Genomic DNA, 25,981 nt, shown 5'->3' on the forward strand with positions numbered 1-25,981 from the left:
TCTTTAACCCCAAGCTTCGCTGAAAGAAAGAAAAGTAGACATTGTGATGTGGAGTACAAGTTAGATTATTTCAAGGCAGAAAAAGCTCACATCAATGAGTGTCAATTTTGCTTTTCCTCTTAAAGTCTTGCCAAAAAACCTCAGTTTTATGCACCTCATACCCAAGACTTCGACTTCTTTTATCCACGAGATGTGATGCAAATTTTTGTTTAAAAAATGATCAACTATTACTGTAATCAAGCGAACCAACCCGTCTCCATCAAAGCATCATGCACGTGGAGTCCATTTTCCCGCTTTTTGATTCCAATTCAAGCACTTAAGATGTTTATTGTTGACTTATGGGCGAAATGAAATCCGAAAATCCCGACAAGGGGAGCTGCAGCTGTAACGCATGACTTCTTAATATGAAAGCTTTGTCAATTTTCTCCGCACATGTCCTGCAAGTCCTTTGGTTTTTTGGATCCGTTCACCGTGAAGGAGCTGCAATGTGGCAACAGAAACCCTCATCCTTTTTTTTTTTTTTGGTTGAGATTTTTAGGTTTTCAAGCCTGTGGTGCTGCAGGAATCCCAACTGCAGTGTCTTAAAGCAAGGCAGTACATCCATCTGAGCTCCAAGGGTAATGCTCTGCACCTGCACCTGAACCTTTGACCTTATTTTGCAGAAATGAAATGGAGAATCAACCCGCAGGATGTTCTGTTGCTTATTGTGTGAAGGACATCAAAACAGTAGGTGAGCAGCCACCGGGCATTTGTGCATGAACTTGCCCCTGCTCGGGAAAAGGGTCTTTGTCAGCCACGTGGGTGCAATTGAAGGTGATCCAGGTCTCTCCCAACAACCATGTGCACAACACATGTAAAGCACTGGTGGCTGAAAAAATATTTACACTGTGATATTGGTTACCATACCTTTACACAGCTGAGCCCAGACTCAAAGGAGATTTGCTCAGAGGGGTGAGATTGGCAGTTTGGCGTTGAGTGGCAAAAAGAACGCTGAGCAACCAAAAGGCCTCGGGTTTGGTCCAATCATCAAACCTCTGTGACTTCTTCTGCAGATTTTTAGCATTCCTACGCTGCTGCCGCTTTTAACTGCGGCCACAAATAATGTAGCGATTAAGCTGACCCAATGAAGCAGAAATGCTGAGTTTGAGTTTGCTTTAGTTGCCTTTTTGCAGAGAATATCCTTGATTCCAGTCTTATAAGTGGAGACGCTTCGTTCGAAGTGTGCTCACCAGAAAGAGAGGAGTGACCAATCACCCGTCACTGACTCACAGACATGAGTCATTTTCTACAGGGCCGACAAATAGCTGACACAAGTGATATGTGGACATCTTCGGGTGAAACCTTTCCATTTGTAGTTACAAAATTCTCAGACATGTAAACACATCAATCAGCCTCTTAGTGTACTTAATTACTTTTAGGGTGATATGGCGAAACACCTTTGCAACATTTCAGGTCAGGCTTCCACTGGTGTGGTCTGCCTCATGAGACCAGTGGGATTAACAGGAATTTAGAAGGACAGGCTGTTAAATAAAATCACATACTTCTGCTGATATGGGTGACCATTTTTGGTGCCATTCTGTTGTGGAACGTGCACAATTCTTGAAATGCATTTTTGTGGTTAGAGGTGGAATCAGGTTGCAAAACATGCTCGTTTAGATCTTTGCACATGCCCACACTTGACTTGTGAGATTTGAATAATTTCTACACGAGCGTGTTCAAGAAAATGTCAGAAAAGTCCAGCAAATTTGAAACAGGAACAAGTGAAGATTCTTTCACAAGGTCAAAATCAATGTGCGACTGTTTAAGTTTCTGAAAAAGAAACCACACAAATGCACAACTGAACACTTTTATAATCACACATCATACATCAGATGTTTTTTTGTATTATACAAAAATAAAATACTTTTTTTTGCATCAGCCCACAATGAAAAAATGCTAACAAAGAAATAAGTTACGTTGGTTAATCTAAATTAACAGTGCGCAGTTCATTTCGCTCTTCGTTGCATCTGTGAATGATGAGAATATTTAGCGAAAGCTGTGTACATGATGCACACAGCTGCAGACGTTCTGGATTACATTTTAGGCCCATATATAATCAACTGATTTAGCTGACAGACTCTGGAATGTAAATCCGCTGCGCTTGTGCTTGATGACAGTGCCGAACAGACGTTTCCTCCATCAAAACATAAACAAAAATACACTCAGGTTACAAATGAACAAAACAGACATCTGTTCCCAGGTTTTAAAGAAACAAACTGCTACTGTTCATCTCTGAGAGGCTCACAGGATTTCTGCAGATTTGCACTTCTGGTATCCTTTAAGGTTCACATGACACGGTGCAGACACATCATAAGACCCTAATTGGGGGGGAGAAGGTGTGAGGTGACCCTTGATGACAGTGTTTTGAGCCTTGGCCTTTCAGTGGCGCCCCCTGCCTCGTGTTGAGCGCGTGATGTCACAACTCAATGCACCCTAAGACGGCGAGGAAGGGCTCTGTCCACATTTCTTCTCCCCAACTTAATGCCCTCTTAGTTCCCAAATCTGCTCCATATCAGCTCGATGCTCCAGTGATCGAAGGGCATTACAAGATGCATTAAGGTGCATACCACCAGGAACACATGGCAGCTGAAATACAAACAAGGCACACTCCATTTCAGCTGCAGGAAAGTTGGTATCTGGAGGGAAAAATTATGCAACCGGTGCTTTTATAGGCTTGTGTGCCACATGAATGAGTGCAATCACTTCCAAAGCTTTTGGCTTAATAAGACGACGAAAGCAATGGGCGTAATGGGAGCAGGCTGAGTGCAGACTGTGCGGAGAGAAAATAAAGACGCTCACGCTCACTAAACATTTCCCTGTACCAACACGCAGATTCATGCTCACCAAACACACACACACATACACAGCCTGTAACCTTTTTTCTGTCTTCATGCCCTGCCCCCATTATGCTGCTTTGTCTTGCAGGCTTGTGTGCAGTTTTACTCCGAACATGGCCTCCCACTGCGCTCTGACCCAGGCCAGAAGACCCTGGAGGAGCTCCGAGCTCTCCGAGCGCACACACCACGTCCTCTCCTGTTTCACAGTCTGCGGGGGAACACACAACATGGAGAGAAATGGTGAAAATTAAAGCAGTTAATCACCAAGAAAATTCAACTTGACAACACATCGGCTTGAATACTGCAACAGGCCGCTGCAGAATGAGCGTGTGCACGTGTCACATCGCGTCATTAAAAACATGCACTTTGGCCAATGATCATTTTTTTGACTGCGTTTGATTTCAGTGAACTTCGTCTCTGCAGCGACAAGTAAATAAACTGTGCGCTCGTGTTTGCAGATCACGGTGAAAAGAGGAAAAAGGAGAGGAATCAGTCAGCTTAGTGTTCTTCTGTAATGACTGTATGCACATATGGGACCGATCAACAAACATGGCTCTATAAAGGCCAGTTTTTACAGTTTTATTCAGGGGCTTACAGCTACCCCAAATACCAGACTTCATATGCAGATTCATTTCTGCTGACTGAAACTAAATTACAAATTTCTTTTGTGGATTTTGTGTCTCATGGTGTATTTAACTGAACACCTGAACTGAACTACTTGTTTTCGTCTTTCTATCTATTTCTGCTGCACATAATGCAGTTCAGCATACATTTATCTAAAGGTAGGATTCAGTTAAAACCCTCCAGATTATATGTAATTTTTGGAAATTTCAGCAAAATACAAATCATTGTGTGTTTCCACCTACCAACTCTGATACAGTTATACACTCTCATTATTCTTTCTGTCCTGGCCTTTCTGTTGAAGTTGAAGTGGCAGCTGGATATGGATGTTTTTGAAGTGCAGCAGAAGAAACAGAAGCACACAGCATCAGATCTCGGTACATGTAACAACCATATCCCAAACACCACTGGATACTCGCCTCATCGTAAAGCCTGATATCCATCCTGCACTGATCTGAAGGCCACAGGTGGACGGAGCTCACGCAGCTGATTGGCAGTGTTTCTAAAACCGTGACGCTCCCGCTGCTGGGTTCTTTGTTTTCATTCGCTGCCAGGCTGATGGAGCTTTTCCTCCACTGGTGGTCCTCTTTGAGCAGGTAGAGGGTTTCCCGGGTTGCCAAGACTGTCAAGGGCGTCCAAATGTCCTCTGACAGCAAAATATGAGCAGTTTTAACTCATTTAAATGGTCAAAGATGCACTCAATGTGTGATGTTTTTCCTGATTTTTCCTGGTTTTCTTTGCCTTTGCCCTCTTGGATCATATAGATTAGATCAAAATAAAGTGGTTTTCAAGTATTTTGAATTTTGTACTATAGCTAACAGCCTTGGGTCACAGATTTCAAGCTTTACAAAGCACCTTTCTGCTCCAAAGGCAAGTTTTGGCATTCTTTTTCAAGTCAGAAAACTTTTCAGAGGAGCAAGCTTGGGGAACAGGCAGATCGAGGCACGCTCAAACTATGGCACTTGAAATTCCACAGACAGTGCACAGCTGTGTGTAGCCTGCAGCTACCTTGGCTTTAAATGTGTCTGCTGGAGCACAGACAGCGAAGCAGCATCCTGTGGCACCGGCACACATGCACGGACCACATGCATACCGATACAGTCGCCTGTCACTCAGTCAGTCTCAAACAACAGCTTTCTGCCTCGTTTCATGGAAAAGGTTTGCTGTCATGGATCTCTGACAGGCGCCTCACGTCAGCTGCTCCTCCACAAATCACATCCACTCGTCCACATTTCCCTCTTCCTGCCATTATCTGGTTTTATCTCGAAGGAAATAAAACCTTGTATCCATTTTCTTATTATTTCTCCCATTTAGCATATTTTCCTGGCACTTCTTTTTATTTCTGGGATCGCAGGAATATTATGAGGGCTTTTACTGCGGCAGTAACTCTTGGCTTTAGTCCTGCTGGAGTGTTTTTTGATCTGGCTTCTTCTACTTGTTTTGTTTTCATTGTAAGCTAAACACAAATGAGAAATATCTTTAGTTGCATTTATACATAAACAGCACCAGTGTGAATCCAGAAAGGAAGGCGACAGGATGGTGCCACATTCAGTAATTAGAGTTAACAGCACTGCTCTTTGCATCTTCAGAAGTCATTTTTTTTTGACATGTTGAGTCTTGAAATCTCATCTTTCTACTAACAAGTGAAGACGTAGAGTTTGATGGAAAAAATGCAGGTAAGAGCCGATCCCTCCGCTGGTATTAAAAAGAAAATGTTGGAGAATCAAGTATTTTTTTGCAGAGTAAGTGAATGTGTCACCTTGCAGGACAAAAGCCAGAATGTAGAAAAACTGCAGCTGGCCATCCTCCACATCTGCCTGGATGTCTTCACACACTAGAGGCCTAAGAGATCAAAAGAAATGAAACACATCATATCACACTTCAACTGGCTGCTGAGCACAGACGCTGTTTTCCAAAAGATAACAGTGTTGTGGTGGCTTGTGGCTGGCAGGTACTGTCTCACATGGAAGCACTTCAGCATCACAGGGTGAATTTCACACGACTGTGAAGCAAAGGGGATAATTGACATAATAACAGCTGACAGGTCTTGGATTGGAAAAACACTGAGCGCGTTCCGAGACTAGTTAGCTGCCTCGCAAACACACGAAGGGGCTGCTTTGATTTGTTCTTAGCTTTTGATTATTGTGCTGTGGAGTCTGTGGCCTGAGGACAAATGACAAATCTAAGTTGATTGTGATGCTAAAAAAAAAATCATGATACTATCAGCTGTCACCAGTCAACCTGTGGAATGATCCGAACAGGTGTTTTTGGAGTGTTCCACAACTTTCCTTACTGTCTTTAGTTGCTCCTGTCCCTACTTGTTTGAAATCTGAATCAAATTCAGAATAAGCAGATATTTACAAAAATCAATGAAGCTGAGGAGGTCAAACATTAAATATATGGTCTTTGTACTGTCTTCAATTCAGGATTATGTCAAAAAGGATGAGCAAATCCCAAGTCCCAACGTTATACATCAGGGTTGTATCAATGAGCGCTAGGAACATGGAAATGCTAACCTACTCTTCAAGAAAATGCACCATTTTTTATTTCCTAATTCTAGCTTGAGGAAAGCTGCTCTTTACTTGACGTCTGTATTCTTAAAATGTTCGATTTCTCACGTTTTTTTTGCCCATTTTGCACTTGTTCGTGAGAAGCGCTTGCTCACTTCCTTCTCTGAAAAAACACTTGTTGAGATAACCACATTCCTTTTCAATGAGAACCTAAAGTGCTACTATCTTTTGTTTTGGGGGAAAAAAAAAACATACAATAAAAAAAAAAGACAAAAAGACTGCAGAACAACTACTGGAGGTGACACAACATGACATGCATGCTTCAGGATTTGTAGCGCAACACATGCTACAAATTAAGATGTGGTTTACCAGCTAATTTAGTGGTGCAGCTTGACAAAATGAAGTCTAAAAAAAATGATTGTAATCAACTAAAGATGTGTCAGAAAGTGTTAGAACTCCGACTGCCATAACTTCCTTTAACTTGCACCTCCCGACCGCACACACTAATGTGCACAACGCTGTTTGGACCACATCTTTCGGCACCTAAACAAAAAAAAATCTAAGACGTCCGCCATTCTCTGACTGCATCTGATGCTTCCTTCCCTCGATAAAGGAGGTGTCGAGGCTGCGTGGAGGGTACCAGAGATGGTGCTGAGGGCTGAGTCTGGTGGTCGAGATGGACTTCAGCTTGCTGTCTGATTTGTGGGCCATCTCACGCACAATTCCTGGAGAAGTCAAAGCAAACAAAAGCACCAAAGTCAAAACAGGCCTGCGAAGTCATTCAGGTGTAGAAGTCAAAGCATCTGGACTTCAGATTCTTGAAGATGTTTTTCCTCCTTAAAAAGGCTCCTTCAGTTAACTGGAGAAATAACTAGACATACATTGTTTGTCTTCAAGAAACTGAAGCCAGTCCGGCTGCCTTTAACTTAAGACTTAAACAATTAGTTGATTATTTGAATAATTAATCACCAACAGTGACAATCACTGAATTTCTAATCAAGAGGAGATGACTCAGTAGAGTGGCGATCTCCACCAGGAATAATCTGAGGCCAGTGTTCAGTCATAAATGTTCACAACAGATATAAGGCTGATGAGTCAAGTAGTATGAGAGATTAGCTGCAGACAGACACACACAACCAAACACACGATCCCCTCCAGGTTTACGTCTGCTGGAGATAATAAACATTTGACATTTGCAGCTTTGGGTTTTGGATTTTGGTTGAACAAAGGGAGCACTCTGAAGGTGTCAGCTTGGGTCTTGGAGAGGCTTTGATGGTAATATCTCAAAACTAAACAACACAAGGAAGACTAAGAAGAATTAGATGATGATTCAGCACCAAGAATTAATGCAAATTTCCGAGATTCATTCTGAAAACGATGCAGGTGTCAGAGAGAAAAAACACACTTCCTCGAACTTGGAAAAGACACAGAAAAGCTACAGTAGCCTGAAAAAGTCACACCCAAATATTCATGGAAAAGAGGCCTCGGCACAAAAGCCAAACTTGATCTGAGACCTCTTCTTCTGCTATTGTAGCTCCAATAAGAAAGCCAAAAGGTCTCTGGTTGCAGGTGTAAGATTTCAGCTCCATAGAACCGGTGGGTGAGAAAATGTTGGGAACACAATGCGCTGGGTCACGCTCACATCGACGAATTGTAGCGTGTCATTGAGCGTGACAACAATGCAGGGGAGAGAGGATATCTGCAGTGTGGCTCCACAGTCAAGTTTGAAAAGGCGGACTTCAAAAGGGTTTAAAGGGGCAGTGAGGAGGAGTCGGGGACAAAGAGGACAATAATGGGTTAAGTGGAGACAAACCCGGTTCATCTTATGAAGAAGGTGCAAGGTATCAGAGTCATTTATTCACCTGGGTCACAAGCTTGACAAACAGATATTCTCAGGAGTGAGGCCTAAATGTTAGTGCCCATACTTAAGATATAGAAATCAACACCAGCCCAATGCAGTCTTCATACTTGACCAACCACTTCTGCAAAAGTCTCTCTTTTTCTTCTCTAAAGATTTGGCTGTAAAATCTTAAACTGTTGTTAAAATGCTGTGAATTCTTCATCAAAGAGTGTTGCTGTTGGACGGAAAAGTTACCGCTCTTGCCCTGTTCTCTGTCATGTCTCTGCTTTGTTTTTAAACACTCTGCAAAACACAGAAATGTCAGTTTCCATCAGGTTTAGTTCTGTTTTCAGTCTTTTAATCTCTCCTTTTTTTTAAGTTAAATATCCAATAAAAAGCCAGCAAGGATTTTCAGTTTGCCTCAAAATTTTTTGGACAAAAATGACAAGACGGCTCGACCGCTTTTTGCAGTCTCTCGCATTGCTTGGCGGAACATTTGAATGTGTTGAGGAGAACCAGCGAGTGTCAGACCAACCCAAAGATCAAATAATGTGTTCGCGGGGACGGCTTTAGCGAGGTGCCATCCAAGATCGCAATCGGCAATAAGCAAAGGTGACGGGCGGGGCGCGTTAGGAAGGACGGGCTTTGGTTGGTGCTCTGGTCTTTGTCAGGATTCCTGCTTCCTCTGGTTTCAGTCCCAGACTCTTTGGCTGCCTCCACCACCAACGCCAATGTCCCTGATGCTTCTCACATGAAATCAAATACAAACCACTGTCTGATATGTGGGACAGCTGAGACGGGACGCTGTGAAATCGGTGCAGATTAGATCTTTGATTAATTTCATCCTAAACCACATTCTCTCTGCCTCACACTGAGCTCGCTCGGCTAATGCACCCATCATTCAAATCTCCTCTAACGCAGTTTGAGTACAACCACACAAACTGACAAATTCCTCCGTGTGAGAGAACAACAACTGGCCAACAAAAACTGAAGATCAGCAGCAGACTCTCGTTTTGGCTGCAGATTCCAGAGGTCTCGTGTTATCTCTCATGTTTCAATAAAGCTGTATCAGACTCGGTTTGCTTCACAGATCCAGAAAACTGTCCCAGTTATAACCACATCCTTTCTCTCGCTCTCTTCCAGCCAGCGAGTCCTTCGTCATTCCAGTTGTGGTTTTCAGCTTTGTCCACATGATGGGAGCCAGCTTGGACGATCGACAGGGTTTGTTATGGTTAAGCTTTTCCGTAAGTCTTCGGACAGAATATTACAACAGCTGTTTTGGGGTTAATTTGGCATCAGGGAAAGAAAGTTTGCCACAACAGCAACATAGTTATCTTTAAATATAAACATCACATACTTTACGTGTCGGTATTTGGCACCTTAACACTGATTTCTACAACAGAAGCGTCAGATTTTCAGGCTTCTTTTTTAGGACGCACCTGGAAGGTTACAACAAACCTTCGCTCGTGTTTTTCGCTCGTCTGCTCTTGGACAACCTCCGCGGTCTTCCGGAAAGCAATCTGGAATCATTTTCGGCCACGGAGAATACAAGGCACTAAATGATGTTGTTTATAAAATTAGACAGAAAGAAAAGGCTCTCAGAGGACAGAGGGGAAGCGAGAGGAACGAGGAGAGAGATTTAAAAAAAAAAGAAGAAAAGTTTGTGTTGGAAAATGCACGCAAAAAGTCAGCGATGGACTTGATGTAGCTGATTACTGAATTCAAGTATTTTATTTAATAATGATGCGGTTATGTAGACTTGAACCTGTTTATTAATCAGAACTTGTAATATGTGTAAGTTGTTTGTATTCATGTATTTTTAACAATATTTTTTATGCTGCCTTTTGGGTCAGGTCTGTTTTCTAAAAGAGACTTTGATCTTAACAAGACTTTTACCTGGTTAGACAAAGGAAAAATAAAATGAAATGAAATAAAAGGGGAACAAAATCTATTGAAAAAGTAGGAATGTAGAATTATGTGCACTAGGACTGAGGAGCAATACTTTTCCAATATGTGCCAAGAAGTTTTCCTGTTTTCGCCACACGTTTAGGGGCTGGCTATTGTCAAATTCATTTTCCATATTTTTCCAGACATTCCAGGCCTGAGCAGGAGCCCCCGCCTAATAAAAGGTTTTCCTCTCAGCCGCTGGTCCTCCCTCGCAGACAAGCTGGTCTGGGCAGGATGTGCTCAGACTGTGTGAACCCAGAACAGAGGGGGACGGGGCTGAAGTTTGCGTCACGAAGCCACATATGGTACAGTATTAGTTTGTGAGGGGAGTCGGTTGGGTTTCTGTGGTACAATGCCCGTGACAGGAACATGCTGTTCTAATACCTGCCTCAGGGGTTCAACAGCAACTTCTCCTAAATCTAAATTAGTCCACGGTCTATTTTGCGACATCTTCCCTCAAATCCCCCTGAGGAAAGTGCTGAAACCAGTGTAACCAGTAAATACAGAGAGAGCGAGGTCAGGGAGTTTCTCTCTCTAACTACATTCAGAAAATAAGCCTTCCTTTTATGTGTTTTTCCATACGTTAAACTGAAACCATTTTCCACTTTGCTTGGCAGAGTTTCCTTTTACCTGTCAAGAGGCCAAAGAAGCGTTTGCAGCGTAAACTGTCCCTCACGAGGAGGGTGTAGGCCACGCCGCCGTCTCCAAACTCCATGTGGATGCTCTGGGAGGCTAGTCCCACCTCCAGGTAGCTGAGCTCCATGATTGGGTGGCTGTCCCTCTTCTGCAGCCAATCAGAGAGCTGGCCTCTGCTGGGAGGAAACAATGCTAGGCATCAAAAAGTGCAGAAAATGTGCAGTCACGGTGAGATGAATTAAATGGTTTACTTGATCTCTGACATTTGGAAGTGTGACTGCCAGACCAACACTTTAAAAATGTGTTTGTTAAAGCCAAAGTTTACTCAGTACAATCATGGTAATAACTCACGCAAGAGCTAATTTTTCAAGGTTGAAGATAGAAGGTCAAAATTCTAGTTTCTTGCACTGCACCTCGCACGAGAGGAGCGAGTTCCTTTGGTCTAAATCGCAGTCACTTTGCCAGAGCCGTCACAGCACTGGCTCACGTCTGAGGGCAATCGATCTTGTTTTGATGAGGGAAGAAAAGCTTTGTGTGACGGAGGACAGAAAAATAACAAAGGGGCTAAAACTAGCGGAGGGAGAAAAGACTCCACGGTCCACAGACACTGCAAGGTCAATGTGTTCTCAAGATGTGACCCAGAAACCTGGGCAGGTTATGCAATGTAATCCACATCCTAAATGAACGGTGTGGAACTGCACACCCGCGTTAGAAGTCATAATTGTTCACTGCAGCGTGGCGCCCTCTTTTGAATCGCTGTCCACACCAGCAGGATTTGATTACTCTTTTGATAAATTGGAATGTGTTGCGTCAATATCTCCCCGACCTAGCTTTCTACTTTCTACTCCAACTTAATCCCATTTAAGGATTCATTTATTTAATCTTTTGTCTCTGTTTCCTTTGAAGTCGTCCTAAAAAACACTCTTTGGTTGAGGTCCACCTGCTTGAAGTTGCTTGACATCCTTATCTGAAATATTTCCGATTTTATGTACTCTGCTTCCTCTGCATATGTGGCACATATTGAATTATTATGTGCGTATTTTCCCCACTAAGGGTTTTGGAAGTTTTCCATCTACAAATCTAAGAACAGAAGCTGTTGAATACTGTATTTGTGTGATTTTGTGATTTTGGGCTGCATAAGTGACAAAACTGGATTGAATATTTTGCACACTTAACCATTTTTGTTTAAAACTATGATGACTCTCTACTACATGTTTTCTTTTTCCTTTCCATCAAAGCAAAAAATGGCGACAAATAAATTACAAAAGATGAATATATACAGTAATTATGGCACAAAATATACAATACTGCAAGTGCGCAGTGTCATGCAGTGCAAGAAATGTGAAATGAATTTGTGCACTCTTGCAATTGGGTACTTAAAAAAACACTCTCTGTCCTGTAAAGTTGCTCCACTGACTGGGTTTCCGATGTCATTTCCACGAAATAGATTCGCTGGTTTGAAACCACCAACAGACAGGGAACCTCCCCTGGCTCCCCAAATTTGACAGCTGACATCTGAAGGGACACAGAAAAAGGGAGACAAGGCATCAAGCAGGAAAACGCTCACTGTCTGGAATGATGTTTTCTCAAAAATTGCAAAACAGATTCAGTATTGCAGCAGAATAAGCATCAAAGGCTGTAAATTCAGTACTGAACAACTAAAGTTCCCCTCCACACATGTTTTAACATGTATATAAATTGCTCTATTTGAATAATTATGTATTTCTGATATGTTCTTTTCAAGATATAGCTCAATTACCATCTACTCCTCATTTAATAGAAATCCAGAATCTATAAATATAAACTGAACTGCTGGACAACAGGTGTTTCCTCCTCAACTGTGAAGTCCAGTGTCCACATCACACTTGTGTAAAATGCATATCGGACCAGGATTGGCTTCCAAACTACTCGTGATGTCACAAATCATGCTTGTCGGCCCAATCCTTATTTTCAGAGAGCTCATAGGAACTTCACGCTTTCAGCACATGACTGTGATAACATCCCTCTAGTGTCAATCTCTGCACACAAATCATGCTGCACTGTGAAGCTCAAACATCCAACTGCAGGAACAAGAAGAAAAAAAACAAACATATTTTTGAACGGAGAGGAACTTCAACAACCATATTCTCAGCTGACACCAGTTTTCCAGCTCTTTGGGGGTTTAAAATCAAACCTCTAGACCTGGGTCATGCTTCATTTCCTCTAAAACAGCACAAGAAGTACAAGCACAAGTGAAAGAGCGAGCAGCCCCTGTCACTGGATAAATAAACATAACTGAGATGAATGGAGCAGCACCTCCTGTTTCCAGCTGTGGTGCGCTTGGCCCTGTTCTGCTCTGTGCTCCTCGTCCAGGTGTCTGACAGAGAAAAGCAATAGCCTGCTGATCTGTGGAGCTCCCAGGATCCACTGCATATTAAAAAGGTCTCAGAGAATGCTGATTGACAGCGGGGCCAGTCGACGAAGCTTCAAAAGAAGAAGATCGGGGTTGAACGGGCTCCCGGGAGATTTACTGACTGCGTTCATCTTGGTTGACTGAGATGAAACCGCAGCTAAAGTGCTGTAGGTCTTAAAGTTGTCACCACCCATTAAGCTGGAGTCTTTTGGCCGACAGGGAGACGTGCTAGAGAACTTTTTAAAACCGCAATCACGGAAGAAACAATAACAGCAACATAAAAACATTGCACTGCTAAATTTGAGAGATCTGTCACAGGCCTCAGTCATTGGCAAAAATCTGCTTAAACAGCAGAGTTTGGCAATAATGCTGTTTCCTGCCTTAATATTAGCTCCAGTAAAGATTTAAAGGCCCTGAAAACCTATTTTGTCAATCTGCTTCTTACTGTGCACAATAAAGTCTGACATGAATACATTATCTTCTGCCTGCGTGAGAGGAGTTTTGCTTATTTTACATGAAAGATTACTGAATTTCTGGCTGGCTTAATGAGGCTCAGAGGGAAAAACCTGATTTCTTGGTAAGCTTAGCTTAGCATAAAGGCTGGAAACAGGAGGAAACAGATAGCCTGCCTCTGCCAGAAGGTAACAAAATGTACCGACCAGCACCTCTCAAGCTCACAAATTAAGACATTATGTCTTGTTTGTTTAATCTGTTTTACATACCCTTAGGAAAGAGTGAAGCTCCTCTTCCTCCTCGAAGACCTCCACATCCAGGAAAAGCTGCAGCCGATGGTCCACCACCTCATAGTCCTCAGATAGGAGGTCCAAATCATCTGCAGACACATAGACAGTTGGTTTTTGTCTCCTCTATCTAATCCCACAAATTAGATCTTGCATTAAAGTAACTATTATTTCATTTTGTGTTGAATTTGGCGCCCCCTGTGGATGAAAGCTGTAGTGCTTCTTTTGCTTTTTTAAACACAGCTGTTTGCAGGATGCGTAGACATGAGGCAACATATCTGTTTGTGGCAATGTCAGATTAATAAGTGTAATATCATGATGGTAGCATTCATGTATGCAAAGTTTACATGTAAGCCTACAACTAACAGTGTCACTTGATAACAGCGATTTTGTTGAGAAAAGTAAAGTTTCATCTGATTTCACAGGGACTCAGACCCACTGACAAACATGGAAAGCAAATAGCCAGTCTTCACACTGATGCTCCTGTTTGTTTATGTAGGTCATATAGAAGCGTCAGCATTAAACTTAAAAAACTCTTTTTAAGCTAGAGTTTCCTGGCAGCAATGTGAAGACTTCCATATTTCTTGGTTTTTACGCAATCTTCGCCAGATTCTGCTACAGTAGCATTAGCCAAGAGCCATTATGCAGAAAAAAGAGCAAAAAGTCTACCAAAGAACAGCGATGGAGGCGACTTGCACATTGATGAATGGTTACAGCTACTCATAAATGACAGGGCTCGAACCTGCAGAGGCCAAAACAAACCCAACGTCTTTCATTTGAAGGGAGCGCAAACAGTGATCGGACTGAAAAAGCCTTTGAACCTTCAGACAATGTTTGGAGAGGTGAAAGGTGTGTGCACATACACACAAACACACATGCACACACACGGGTTGATTTGTCTTCAGAAAACAAAGCACTTCTTCAGGAAAAGGAAAAAATAAGGCTCCTGCTCCACAACAATGGGTGCACTGTGTCACCAAAAAAAGACACTATATTCAGTGTCAGTGCTTGAGGATGAAGATGAGTTGTCTCCAGTGTGAGACTGCGGTTCAGAGGGACGGATTACATGGTATTGGCACTGCAGCGACAGCATTACAAAAAAGGAAAAGATACAGAAACCTATTATTACGACTCAGCCCTCCCTCTCTTAAAGGCTTTCATTCCTCTCCCATCACTTCCAGTAATGATTCCAATCTGTCTTGTTGCACATGTGGTTCATCTAAAAATGGTAGACATATGTGGGAGAAACCGGATGCTATCACAGAGACACAGGGCGAAGGATTTCTGCGCCACACAATATTCACTAGATCCAAATGCTTCCCATCTCTGCTCACTTTCAATTAAGACTTGAATTCATCTCCGGGGGGCAACGCGGCCGACATAAACAGTTTATACCACATGCCACAGTTGATGTGTTTTACAATGACCATCTGAAATGTAGAATTCACATCAAGTAATAAGATAGCATTTATATTTTACTGCTGTTTGGGCTTTCCTCCAGTAAACCTCTGTCCTGCCAACATCCCAATGTTATTTTGGATGTAGAAAGAGCACGGCTGACAAGATTTGTGTTCTAATCGAATCCACTGGCTGTTTGAGTTGTCGGTTTGTTGGTTCCACCTTCTAAAGGATTTGCTGCTTTTCTGTTTTATTTATCGCTGTAAATGAAAAATCTCTGGGTTTCCTGAAGATGTCACGTTAGGCTCAGAGAACCTATTTGGGGGATTTTTCACTTTTTTCTGACAGTTCAGGTCAGCTATGTAAGAAAAACATTGAGTCGTGCTGTTATTTTCAAGTACCATTTCCCACATTTCTTCTCTTGATTATTTTCAGCACTGCAGCTGCTGTACTAATCAGGCTTATTTATCCTGTAGAAATAGTTTCAGTAACTTTTACTCTCCTGCTGCAATCCATTTTCGTTTTCTTTTTGTGAATTAAAACTGAAGGGCAACACTGCAGTTACCTCTGTTTCCTCACAGTAAGAACGTCCTGGAATTAAATCCACTGACAGGCAGAATATACAGATGGAAATACACTGATGGGTGTTAAGCCGGTCTGTGTGTCGGCCCTGACTTGATGTGTAAAGGACCCTGGGGTGGGAGCAGTTTGGAACCACTGTATGGCTTTAAAAATGCTGAAAATAGCTTCAGTTTCAGCCCGAAAAACAATGTCTTTGCAGTTAAATTTAAGGTGTTTTAAGACATCTTAAAAGTCTGACATTTTTCTAGCACATCCCAGCAGAACAAAACAATAATTCCCAGTGATATGCAGCACATAATGGATGGATAGATTAACCAAAAATAAGGTAAATATTGAAGAGGTAAATGTAAGACTTTTTAATATCTTCAACAACCTTTTTTGAGGAAACTGACTGAGGAATGTTCTTTTTCGATCTCTTAAAACCTGCAAATCGTAAAAACTCACCACTCTGAGTGGATCTTCCTGCAGGTTGTGCTTGGACTTCAGGTGGTATAGCACCTGTAGTGGTGTAGTGGTAGCTCCCTGCCAGGTCCTCTTTACTTTGGCTGTCTGTGTTGTAAGAGAGGCTGGAGGTATCAGCCTGACCTCCCGTGGTGAAGAAGGAGCTTCCCTGGGCAGTGACGAAGGTGGGATCCTCTGTTGTGGTGGCAGTTTCCAGGATGGGGCTACTGCTAATACTGCCATCTGTGTAATCATCCTGCTATAATCAAGATGAAACACAGAAATGATGAGAAATATATTCCAGGACAAAAGGAAAAACAGACAGAGGAGACAGTGTTTTACTGTTCAGAACGACCTACCTTGTTGGCGCCCTGAGTGCTCTGGGTTATGTCGAGATGCTCGTCCCCACTGTCTGGCCTCGGTGAGCGATGGATGGGCGTACTACTGTAGGGAGTTGATTGGCTGGCCAGCTGGACCACATGATCGCTACCGCATTCTGGACAAATATTAATGTTTTCTGAAAATAACAAAAAAAACAGAAACACTAAAAATAGACATATCAACTTGCTGTTGTCGGCATCATACATGTTTGTCCTGACTCACACAGTATATGTAGTGAAGACTTTGAAAGAATTTATTAAAAGGCATTAGGTATTGACATGCCAGTGAATAATTTCCAGTGAGAAACATGCTGTTGTCACTTGAGACTGTTTTTCCAGAGGAGTACAGACGACTGCTAGAGCTTCATCACAAGGTGCAACAACAATCACCTGAAGATCAATATCAGCAGAACCAATGAGAACTACAGTGCTTCAAATATGGATGTTGCTGCAAAGAAGCAACAAAACATGTAAAACATTGATGCTTCACACACATTTTCAAAAGGTCGATATAATCAGCACAGTTTCAAGGTGGACGCCAAAGATTAGTGTCACCAAATGTGAAATATGGTCACAATCTGCCTCCTGTTTTTGAGTAATGGTGCTAAATAATGAGCAGAAAAGTGTTTCTGCAGAACATTATGATGTCACAGTGAAGCTGACCTTTGACCTTTTGGATATCAAACGTCATCACCGCATCATTTATCCTATGAGATATCAGTGTAAAAATTTGCCAAAATTAATGTTTGAATTATTGAATTATGGCCATAAATACGTTTTGTGGTGTCACAGTGACCTTTGACCACCAAAATTTAATCAGTTCATCAATGAGTTCCTGACACATTGCATTGAAGAACACAGCCTCTCTCTGATTCATATGTTATGACTTGTGTTGTGTTTTGTTGTTGACAAAATGAGGTCACAAGACTCAACCTGAGGACTGTAAATGCAATTTTTGTACTTGTTGCAGCGTATCCTGTTGACCAAATGACGGCCTGTGTGAAGTCTTAAGTTATCATGTAGTAGTAGGAAGTGGGAACTTGTGAAGATACAGGAAGTGATGTTTGACGTTGAACACAGAGTTTATGGCGAACACAGTGGTTGCCAAAACGGCAGTTGTTGAACACCTTTTTTTGTTTTCCTGTCAAGTAGCACTCCCCCTCATGGACTTAACAGGTTACTGCAATAAAAATGTATATTGCAATAATTACAAAAAACAGTGTGGCAACCTGTAATAATTTTGATTGAGATATTTACTTAAATGTTATGACTATTTAACTGCTAGTTTAAGGTTTCGTAAAGGAGCTGACAGGCTTTAAAGGATGGTTTGAATGTTGATAGCTTAGTTTTTCAAGTAAAAATAAAATGTTAATCCTATTATTATACTGTGTGGAACTAAAATAAAAGTAAAAAAATACAAGGGTTGCATTTTTAAACTATATCATCTGTGTCTATGTCTACTCCAGAACATGACAGGCCAGCTCAATGATTCTGACAACCAAATGACCTACAATGCATTTTTTGTATCTGCAGGGCATGTATTTCTGTTACCCACAGGCAAACAAGTATCTAAGCTCAGACACGTGCAGCTGAAAAAGGTATTTATTGCCTGAAATTTCATCGGAGCAGCAGACTAAGCACACTAACAAAGGAGCACAGTTCCAAGACAACCCCAAAACATCTGTTGAACAAAGCCTGTGTGCAGTCTGTGCGTGCCGGGGCAGGTCTTAATGTCAGGTTTGGTCAAAATGCTGGGAGGCGGCTGCTGGAGCGAAAGGGTACTATCTGTCTGCTGCTGATTATAGAGGTGGGAACTCAGCGGAGAAGGCCGCTTGGCAATAAAAGAGAGGAGATAAGTCCTGGGATGCTTCACTCGAGCCCATCTGGAACCAAAAATTTGTTTTGGGAAAATATGCAGGCTACCAATGGGAGCCCAGTAGCTGAGGAGGAGTCATGAAGTGCTTTGACGTCAAATGATAAACTTTCTTCTTCCTTTTTTTTTTTTTTTTTATCATGAGACAACGTGGCAGGTGAAATGAGTGATCTTCTTTTCTCGCTTATCTTTAATGTTCAACAACAAACTGGCTGAAACTGACCACATTAGTGTGAAAGCAGTTGTTATGAGGGGAAAACCTAAAATGCATGTAGTGCTTCATCTTTTTAGGGTGGTCTAAAGTAAGTGAAGCTGGAGCGTGACTCATCTGAGACTGTGCGTGACTCAGTTTGAGGGATGAATCAGAGTCAAGGCTGTGGTGTGTGTGTGTGTGTGTGTGTGTGTGTGTGTGTGTGTGTGTGTGTGTGTGTGTGTGGGATTCTTTGACATCTAAGGTTGACAGATTCAGATCTAAACCAAAGCCAAACATTTAGTTTAGCATTGCTTGGGCAACTTTTTTAGCGATGAGCTGGCATTTTTTTTACGGTCAAACGCAGATTTGACTCTATTTCAAGATGCTTTTCAACATCTGGTCAGTGATTGTTTTAACCCCTTATTTGCATTCCTGCTTTTTATTGCGCTTTTTGTTTACTTTTCTTTGCAGTTTTTCCACTGATCAAGAGGCACTGACCCCACAAAATAAACACAAAATGCAAACAAAGACAGGAAATAAAAAATTGCAGGTGACTTTCACAAATATGAAATGAACTCAAGTTTCAAAAGAGAAAACATTGGCAATAATTGGGTTTCCATTTGTCTAAGTGTTAGGAGGCTATTGTAAATGCTCTCTTTCATCGCTCTCACCTTTGCTGTCATCATCACACTCTGTCTGCTCCTCTTCATCCTTTTCTTCCTCACCTTCTGGGAGCATGGCAGCCCCTCTCCCCCTCGCTCTCAACGCTGCCACCTCCTCACCGCCCTCTCCCTGCTGCGTGAACTCTGACCTGCAGCGAAGGCACTGCAGGCGAACACAGCTGGGTCGGAGCTCAGAGTCACGCCGCAGGTTCTCGTCCGTCACATGTGACAGCACGTCAGTCAGAGCCTGGTCAGCGGAAAAAGGTCACGTTTTTACATCATGAGCAAGACAGAACAGTGAATTTATGAACGACAAACGGGAGGAACCACATTCCGCCAAAGCTGATCAGCTGAGATGAGGATGATTTGATCATGGAAGAAAATGCACAGAAAGCAGCTGCACACGAGCAACTACAGGAGCTGTACTGAGCTTCTCAAAGGCAGCAAAAGTTGATGGGATATATTTAAAAAATCATCATATCGGACTAAGGCATATCACTAGGACAAGCTCAAGGTGCTTTTGGGGGTTTTATACTTTATACTTCAGCTATGTGTCTATTTATAACATATAATTGTTAAGTCCCTGAAATTTGGGGGGCAGTGGGAATCATATACTGGAATTGGTATTGGCTTTCTGTGTTAAAATTCTATCTGGCACAGAGTCGGTGTTGCACAATGTGACCATAGTCGTTAACAGGGTAGTAAACACAGTACAGAGTGTGCTGCTGGATGCTGACGTCGCATTTGAAAAACAAAGGCATGACCAGACATGTACAGGATGCATACGATGTCAGCGATCAGGTATGTGCATATAGATGAAAATCTCAGGGTGCTTGCTTGTCATCATACAAGCTCTCCTATATTTCTTCTGATCAGTCGAATACTTCCTGGACAACAAGACTCAAGTGTGTGTGTGTGTGTGTGTGTGTGTGTGTTATTAACCTGCAGTGCCTGCCGTGGGTCATCGTCTAGCAGGACGTAGCGTCTCCTCTGTTTCTCCCTGCTGATGTAGTCGAACTGAAGCTCGACAGCTGGCAGCATCTCTTCTGTCTCCTGAAGGGAACAACTCAAATTAATGACTTGTTGAAACATTTTTCGTTTCATTGCAGTATATTATATTCAGAATTATAGCATTATTATAATCGGGGGCAAAGAAAACAGACAAATTAACAAATTAACGATCCTTTTATCTCTTGCTTGATTTTAAAATTTTTACTTTTTGACATTTTCTTCTGTGCATGTTTATGATTATTTTTACTGTATTTCATCTGAGGGCCAAGGACTACAGATTTATTATTAATTATCCTGCTTGTGTAACCCCTGCTTTATATGCTCTCACCCCTCGGGTCCAGGCAGCTTCTGTGGTCTCCACCTGAGCCAGGCTGCTGAGCTCCAGGCGGCATCTCTCCTGGCCGCGCTGCATGTCCACCTCCAGCAGCAGGCCCTGTTTGATCCGCAGGAACACCTCCTTCCTCCTCGTCTTCCGCTCCCCATGTCTCTCGCTGTCTTCCTCTTCTTTTTCGGATAAGACACCCACAAGTAAGGGGTGGCACAGGTCCACTAATAAAAACCAGAGAAGAAGATCAGAAGAGCAAATATTTGTAGTAGATTTTGATGCTATACTACTTTTTGACGACCCTACCTCCCAGATCCTCCTCCTCTTCTTCCTCTTTGGTGTCTACGCTCTCTGCTCCAGCTGACCTCTGGGACTCCGGACTTGGCCTTGGTGAGCTCACCACTCCCTGGCTCAACGGGCCATCCACCATGCTGTCCTCCAAGGTGGACTCTGTCTGTTGAGAGCTCTGACCTGGCCACTGTAGGGTAGACTCTGTTTCGTGGTCTGCATCCACATCGGACATCTCCAGTCTGGGCTCAGATGAGAGCAGCGGTGAGGGGAGGACCTCTGGGACCTCCAGGGATGGTTGAGATGGCTGATGCCCTGGGCTGGTGGAGGAACATGGCGTAGTCTTGAGGCCGTTAAGGAGGGGTTGACGGTGAAGGGTTGGCTGGTTGGTGTTGGCAGTGGTGATGGTAGAGGGGGAAGGTCCGTCTAGATGATGTTGGTATCTCAGCCAATCCTCACCCAGCTGCTCTCTGAAGTTGGACATGCGCTCAATCTCCTGCTGGTGGGGAAGGACAATGTCTAGTGGAGAAATAAAATACAAACATTTATGTTTCATATACTTCTTTAACACCTGAAACAGCTTTAATCTCAGTCACCAACATAACAAACAAAGCCACAAACATTTGGGAGAAAAAAGGGTGATTTTAGAATACAGAATATATCATATAAAAATATCGAATCACATCGGACAGACATGCTTTCAAAACCCACCCGGTGTGGACGAAAGCAGCCTGGGTCCATAATCTGTATCACTGGGCTCGGATATGCTGGCCCTCCGCACTTTGACCTTACTCTGAAACAGAAAATGGTTCAGTTTGTCAGTATTCACCACTCCAGATACATTACAGAGAAAGACTCCATAACCATTTTAAACACTGAGGGGCAGTAATTTTTGTACCCTGGATTTCTTCTTCCGAATGTGTGACACTCCCACTTCAGGAACTGACACGCTGTCACTAAGCTCCCCAGCACCGCTTGACACTTCCTGGTTACTGCGTTCTGGTTGCATGGCAACTGGAGGTGAAGTCTGTAACTGGACGATCAGCTGGCCTGGTTTTGGCAGAACCTGCAGAAAAGATCATTATTAACTTAGATGAGAAATTTATGATACAAATTATTATGTATTATCATGTAATATATACAGTTATTTGTCCAAAAACAGCAGCAGTTGGCTGCAGTGGGATGATCATATATCAACTGAGAGCCTTACTGATAACTCAGATGAGGACAGTGGAGTACCATCAAGTTTGAGCTGGAAAAAAAAACAAAAAAGGAACATTGGTTATGCGAAGGAAAAACATGCCATACCACATTTTTTCTTAAAGTTTTTCTAAGTGGTATAGACGTCAAGCTAGAATTATTACTCACTTTAAGGTTTGCAGCCTTTGGGGAGAGATGTCGGACGGTGCAGTTGCGGTGGGTCTTCTGGAAGTACAGAGGGTTGCCCTCCAGATTCAGCTAAAAGAAGACGTAACATTTTACACATGTTTCACACATACCTAAAGAAAATACATGTGTTCATAACATGATATGCTGGAGCCTTTACGTGCGTGCATGTGCTTTCTTACTGTGCTGAGGCAGTGCAGCAGGGAGAGAGGAGCCAGCTGGGAGTGTTCCAACAAGAGGTTGTAAGCCAAGTCCAAGTGCTGGAGTGAAGACAACTGCTCAACACCTGTTTGATCAAACAGCACAGCAATGCAGGAAAAGACTCTCAGACATGATATCGAGAACATAAACAACATGTGCTCATGAGACAAAAAGAAGGCCGTAGCTCAAATATTTGATTCGCACGCTATTCCCCCCTCTCATCCAAACAGACATAATAAACAGGCAGGTGTAAGGTTATCGAAGGCTTCACTGCATGATGATAAACAATATCCAAGACAAACAGAAGGACTTCCAAAACAGTGGCAGGTGGGGGTCACAGTCAGAGGAAGTCAGCCAGGTCATAACAGATATGAGTTTGTGTGTCTGCGCAATGATCAGCTTCCTGTTTTTTCTTTGGTGTCGCTGCCTCAATCGTCTCGAAGCTCTGTGAGAGGATTGACTGACGACTCTGATCTGACGAGTGACTGATTGTCTGTGATTAAAAGAGCAAGTTATGTGAGTCTACTTTACCATTTATAGTCTCCAGTTCATTATTCCTGAGGTTGAGTGTGAGGAGTTTGGCCCTGGCACTCAGGCCCAGCGTTGGCGCCCTCTGCAGGCAGTTGTAGCCCAGGTTCAAGTGCTCAAGTTCACTCAAGGGCTGAGAAACAACAATGGGGACAGGGGACATAGACAGAAGCAGAACAAGGGGTCACGAGCAGGAAAAGACGAAGATATATTTTTAAATAAAGTGGAATTATAATTAAACAGAAACCTTGAGAAATTCAGCACATTCCTGAATCTTGTTATGGCTTAAATCTAAAGACTTCAGGACATTCAGTAAACTCTACAGAAGAAGGAGAAGAGATGGTTGAAGTCAGGTGAAGATAAAATCAGCTAATAAGTCACAAATGATGCATCTCTGTGTGTGTTTGTCTCACGAGTGACTGGTCAAGGCAGACAATGGAGTTGTAGCTAAAGTTGAGGGTGTGCAGTTCCAGCCAAGGCAGTGCAGAGCTCAGGTCACCTCCACACAAGGAGAGCAGCTCCTACACACACACACACACACACACACACACACACACACACACACACACACACACACACACACACACACATATATATATATCACTTCGGCCTTGACCTTTTTTTATAGCTAGACATACCATACGTGCACTCATTGATGCTTCCTGAGCAATGCATTGCAGAAGGAGAGTACCTCCAGAGAGCTGAGGCTCTTTGAACATGTGAAGACCTCTAACTGCGAGTAAACCCCTCTAAGTCCCTCTAGACAGTGTGGAGGGATTCGCTTCAGCTGGTCAGCAAAAGAGACAAAAAAAAAAGACACAATGTTCATGTTTTCAGGACGGAAAGAACAGAGAAAGGCTAGTGAAAGTTGAGGAAAAAACTGGGATGAATATCACAGACTGAGGAAGAATGAAGGAATGAAGATAGTCAGGGTTCATACTTTACCTCCAAACACTTCAAAGACTTGAATGGGAAGATTTTCACCACAGACTGAAGTCTCACCCCTGGCGGGTTGATGAGCTGCATTTAAAAATGAATACAATTCAGAAATAAGAACTCCCGCAGGGGTGTAAGGAAATGGATGGAAGCAACTGTCACCACTGTTTGCACCAGTCAACAAACACAATTCTTTGCAAAAGTAAGACATTAATGTGGGTTCAGGATATGATAACTCACATGAAAGGTAATATAATTTTTTTAGGCTTTTTACTTGTCAGAACATGCCTCCTGGAGAAAGCCTGATCACATTTTGTAGATCCTGGACCCAATGAAACAACTCCAAAATCTTACAAAAGCTTCAAATGTCCACTCAAGAAAATTTGACGAAGAGAACTTTTTAAAGGTAAAGACAGGTCACTTCCACTTTGAGACCACCTGACCCAATTTGAGCGGCCCCAGCTCACCTTGAGGGAGATGGTCTTCTGCAGGATGTCAAACAGGAACTGCAGCTGTAGCAGTGAAGCGGTGTCGGCAGGGTGGGAGGGCAGCGCAAGGAACCCATGCTGCTGGCTCCTGGACAGCAAGTACTGCTCAAACAGCCTTGTGAGCTGCAGCAGGCTGGCCGCCGGCAAGGTCAGTGTGCTGCTGCCATCCAGCACCAAGTCGCCTGGAGGTTGAGAGTTGTAACATTTAATCTAGCGTCCAAATTTTAAGATCAAACTAAGTGTTGTCTATTGCACACATGGTGGACAGGTGGGGAGGAAAATGAAATCACGTGGAGAAGTATGTCAGAGACAAAAATAGTCCTGGACAAACATTGCGGCTCTAAAAAACTCAGTGCAGACAAAGGGCAGGAATTTCATGCATTTTTTTCACATGAACTACAAGATTACAGATAGTGATCACAACTTTGGCAAAATCCAGGATGTTACACTCATAGCTGGTGTCAGTGTTAAGGGGGACATTATGAGCTTATCATTTAATCTTGTATCATTTAATGAAGCCCTGGGTGTTTGCTGACAGTTCCGACAACAGCATCACTTGTACATATCAGATAAATCCTTTTCTGATCAGGTGTTTCTGAGCAGCATCCAAGCAGAACCAAAGCACAGGGACATTTCAGAGGCAGGCCTACAAAGACTTTCCACTATCAGGTTTTCCCACAAAGGAAATCTGGATAGTCTGTAGCTCACATTGCCTTAATAAGTGCCTGTCTGAGTGAATACACCCACTGACATGGAACACCCTGTTATTGTTTTCGTTGAACTGTGCGGGCTGACAAGCAGTCTAATTCACTTGACACGGCCCTTTTGTGATCCAGACTGATTCGGTACTTATCTACACATGGGGTATAACGAGAGTCTGTTTATCACAGTGCAACATACCATCATTTCGGAGGAGTGTGGCCAAGCTTTGAACAAGGGAGGATTGGCCACTGTGAGATGCAGCCATCCTGAAACGTTGCAAACCAGCCATGTTAGCACATCATATTAGCAGAAATAAAATCTAATTTCCCAATTCAACAGCTCACATATCACCCTTATATGACAACTTAACAAGCTGTTGTAATTACTCGTATCTGTCAAAACATTTATTGCAACGTTTGCTAACATTAGCATTCAAACCGCTGCACTTGCTGCAGCTAGCGTTCGCTGAGCTATGGTAAACTAGCTTAACAATTTCCTGGTAGCTAAGCTAAAAACGACATACCTGAGCAATGACGGCCAGAAAATAGATAGCTAACATAAAACTTTACTTCGAGAGGTCAGTGCTAAAACATGTTCATTCTTGGACATGAGGAAAAACGACATTTCAGTGGTAATTAGTTTCATAATACAGTGCACAGTGCTGTTGACGTTTTTTTCGTCACATGACAACTGCCTAAAGCCCCTACGGTGGCCTCGATATACCAAAAAAGGACGCTCGCTCAAATGAATTTCCCCTCCCTGTATTGGCAAAATTATGAAAAAAATTGAAATTACTGCTGTCCAAATTTTCCTTTATCGTTTCCTACAACTAAAACTTCATTATCCTCTACTTGGAGAACAAAAACATTGATGTAAATTAACTAAACTAAATTTTCCTGACTCAAAAAACCGCTAGACAAATGTTATCTCATGTTAGATCATGTATGGCCATAGAATTTACATGAAACTTTTATATGAGCTCAATCTCAAAATGACAGTAAATTAATTTATTTCTGTGCTGCTTT

The 25,981-nt window shown here is 42.6% G+C and overlaps 1 protein-coding gene across 4 annotated transcripts; it reads right to left on the reverse strand.

Annotated features, from left to right (window-relative positions):
* Positions 1–1,832: 1,832 nt before the first annotated feature.
* LOC121627353 (serine/threonine kinase 11 interacting protein) lies at positions 1,833–25,627 on the reverse strand. 4 transcript variants are annotated; one of them, XM_041966214.1, is made up of 27 exons: positions 25,480–25,627; positions 25,155–25,222; positions 24,234–24,436; positions 23,776–23,850; positions 23,522–23,617; positions 23,244–23,351; positions 23,078–23,149; positions 22,834–22,963; positions 22,284–22,387; positions 22,084–22,173; positions 21,926–21,967; positions 21,614–21,781; positions 21,427–21,508; positions 20,734–21,234; positions 20,431–20,651; positions 20,034–20,144; positions 19,101–19,338; positions 16,343–16,500; positions 15,987–16,242; positions 13,545–13,654; positions 11,848–11,945; positions 10,425–10,606; positions 6,648–6,732; positions 5,257–5,339; positions 3,917–4,143; positions 2,915–3,084; positions 1,833–2,625 (listed from the first exon to the last, which is right to left on the reverse strand). In XM_041966214.1, exons 2-26 carry the CDS (start codon positions 25,219–25,221, stop codon positions 2,944–2,946), a joined length of 3,648 nt encoding a protein of 1,215 aa, XP_041822148.1. In that variant the 5' UTR covers position 25,222; positions 25,480–25,627; the 3' UTR covers positions 1,833–2,625; positions 2,915–2,943. The 4 variants fall into 4 exon arrangements, with proteins under 4 accessions (XP_041822148.1, XP_041822149.1, XP_041822150.1 ...); XM_041966215.1 differs by having other exon boundaries at positions 1,833–3,084; positions 15,987–16,239; XM_041966216.1 differs by having other exon boundaries at positions 1,833–3,084; positions 10,425–10,603.
* Positions 25,628–25,981: the final 354 nt, after the last annotated feature.

This window comes from Chelmon rostratus, chromosome 24 (genome assembly GCF_017976325.1).
Source record: "Chelmon rostratus isolate fCheRos1 chromosome 24, fCheRos1.pri, whole genome shotgun sequence".
In the NCBI taxonomy this organism is placed as follows: Eukaryota; Metazoa; Chordata; class Actinopteri; order Chaetodontiformes; family Chaetodontidae; genus Chelmon; species Chelmon rostratus.

Coding starts and splice junctions, on each gene's coding strand:
- LOC121627353 (XM_041966214.1), bottom strand. CDS start 25,221: ATGGCTGCATCTCACAGTGGCCAATCCTCCCTTGTTCAAAGCTTGGCC. Junction 20,652..20,733: donor AGAGGAGGAGGATCTGGGAG/GTAGGGTCGTCA, acceptor GGTTTTTATTAG/TGGACCTGTGCCACCCCTTA. Junction 11,946..13,544: donor AGCTTCACTCTTTCCTAAGG/GTATGTAAAACA, acceptor GTGTCCCTTCAG/ATGTCAGCTGTCAAATTTGG.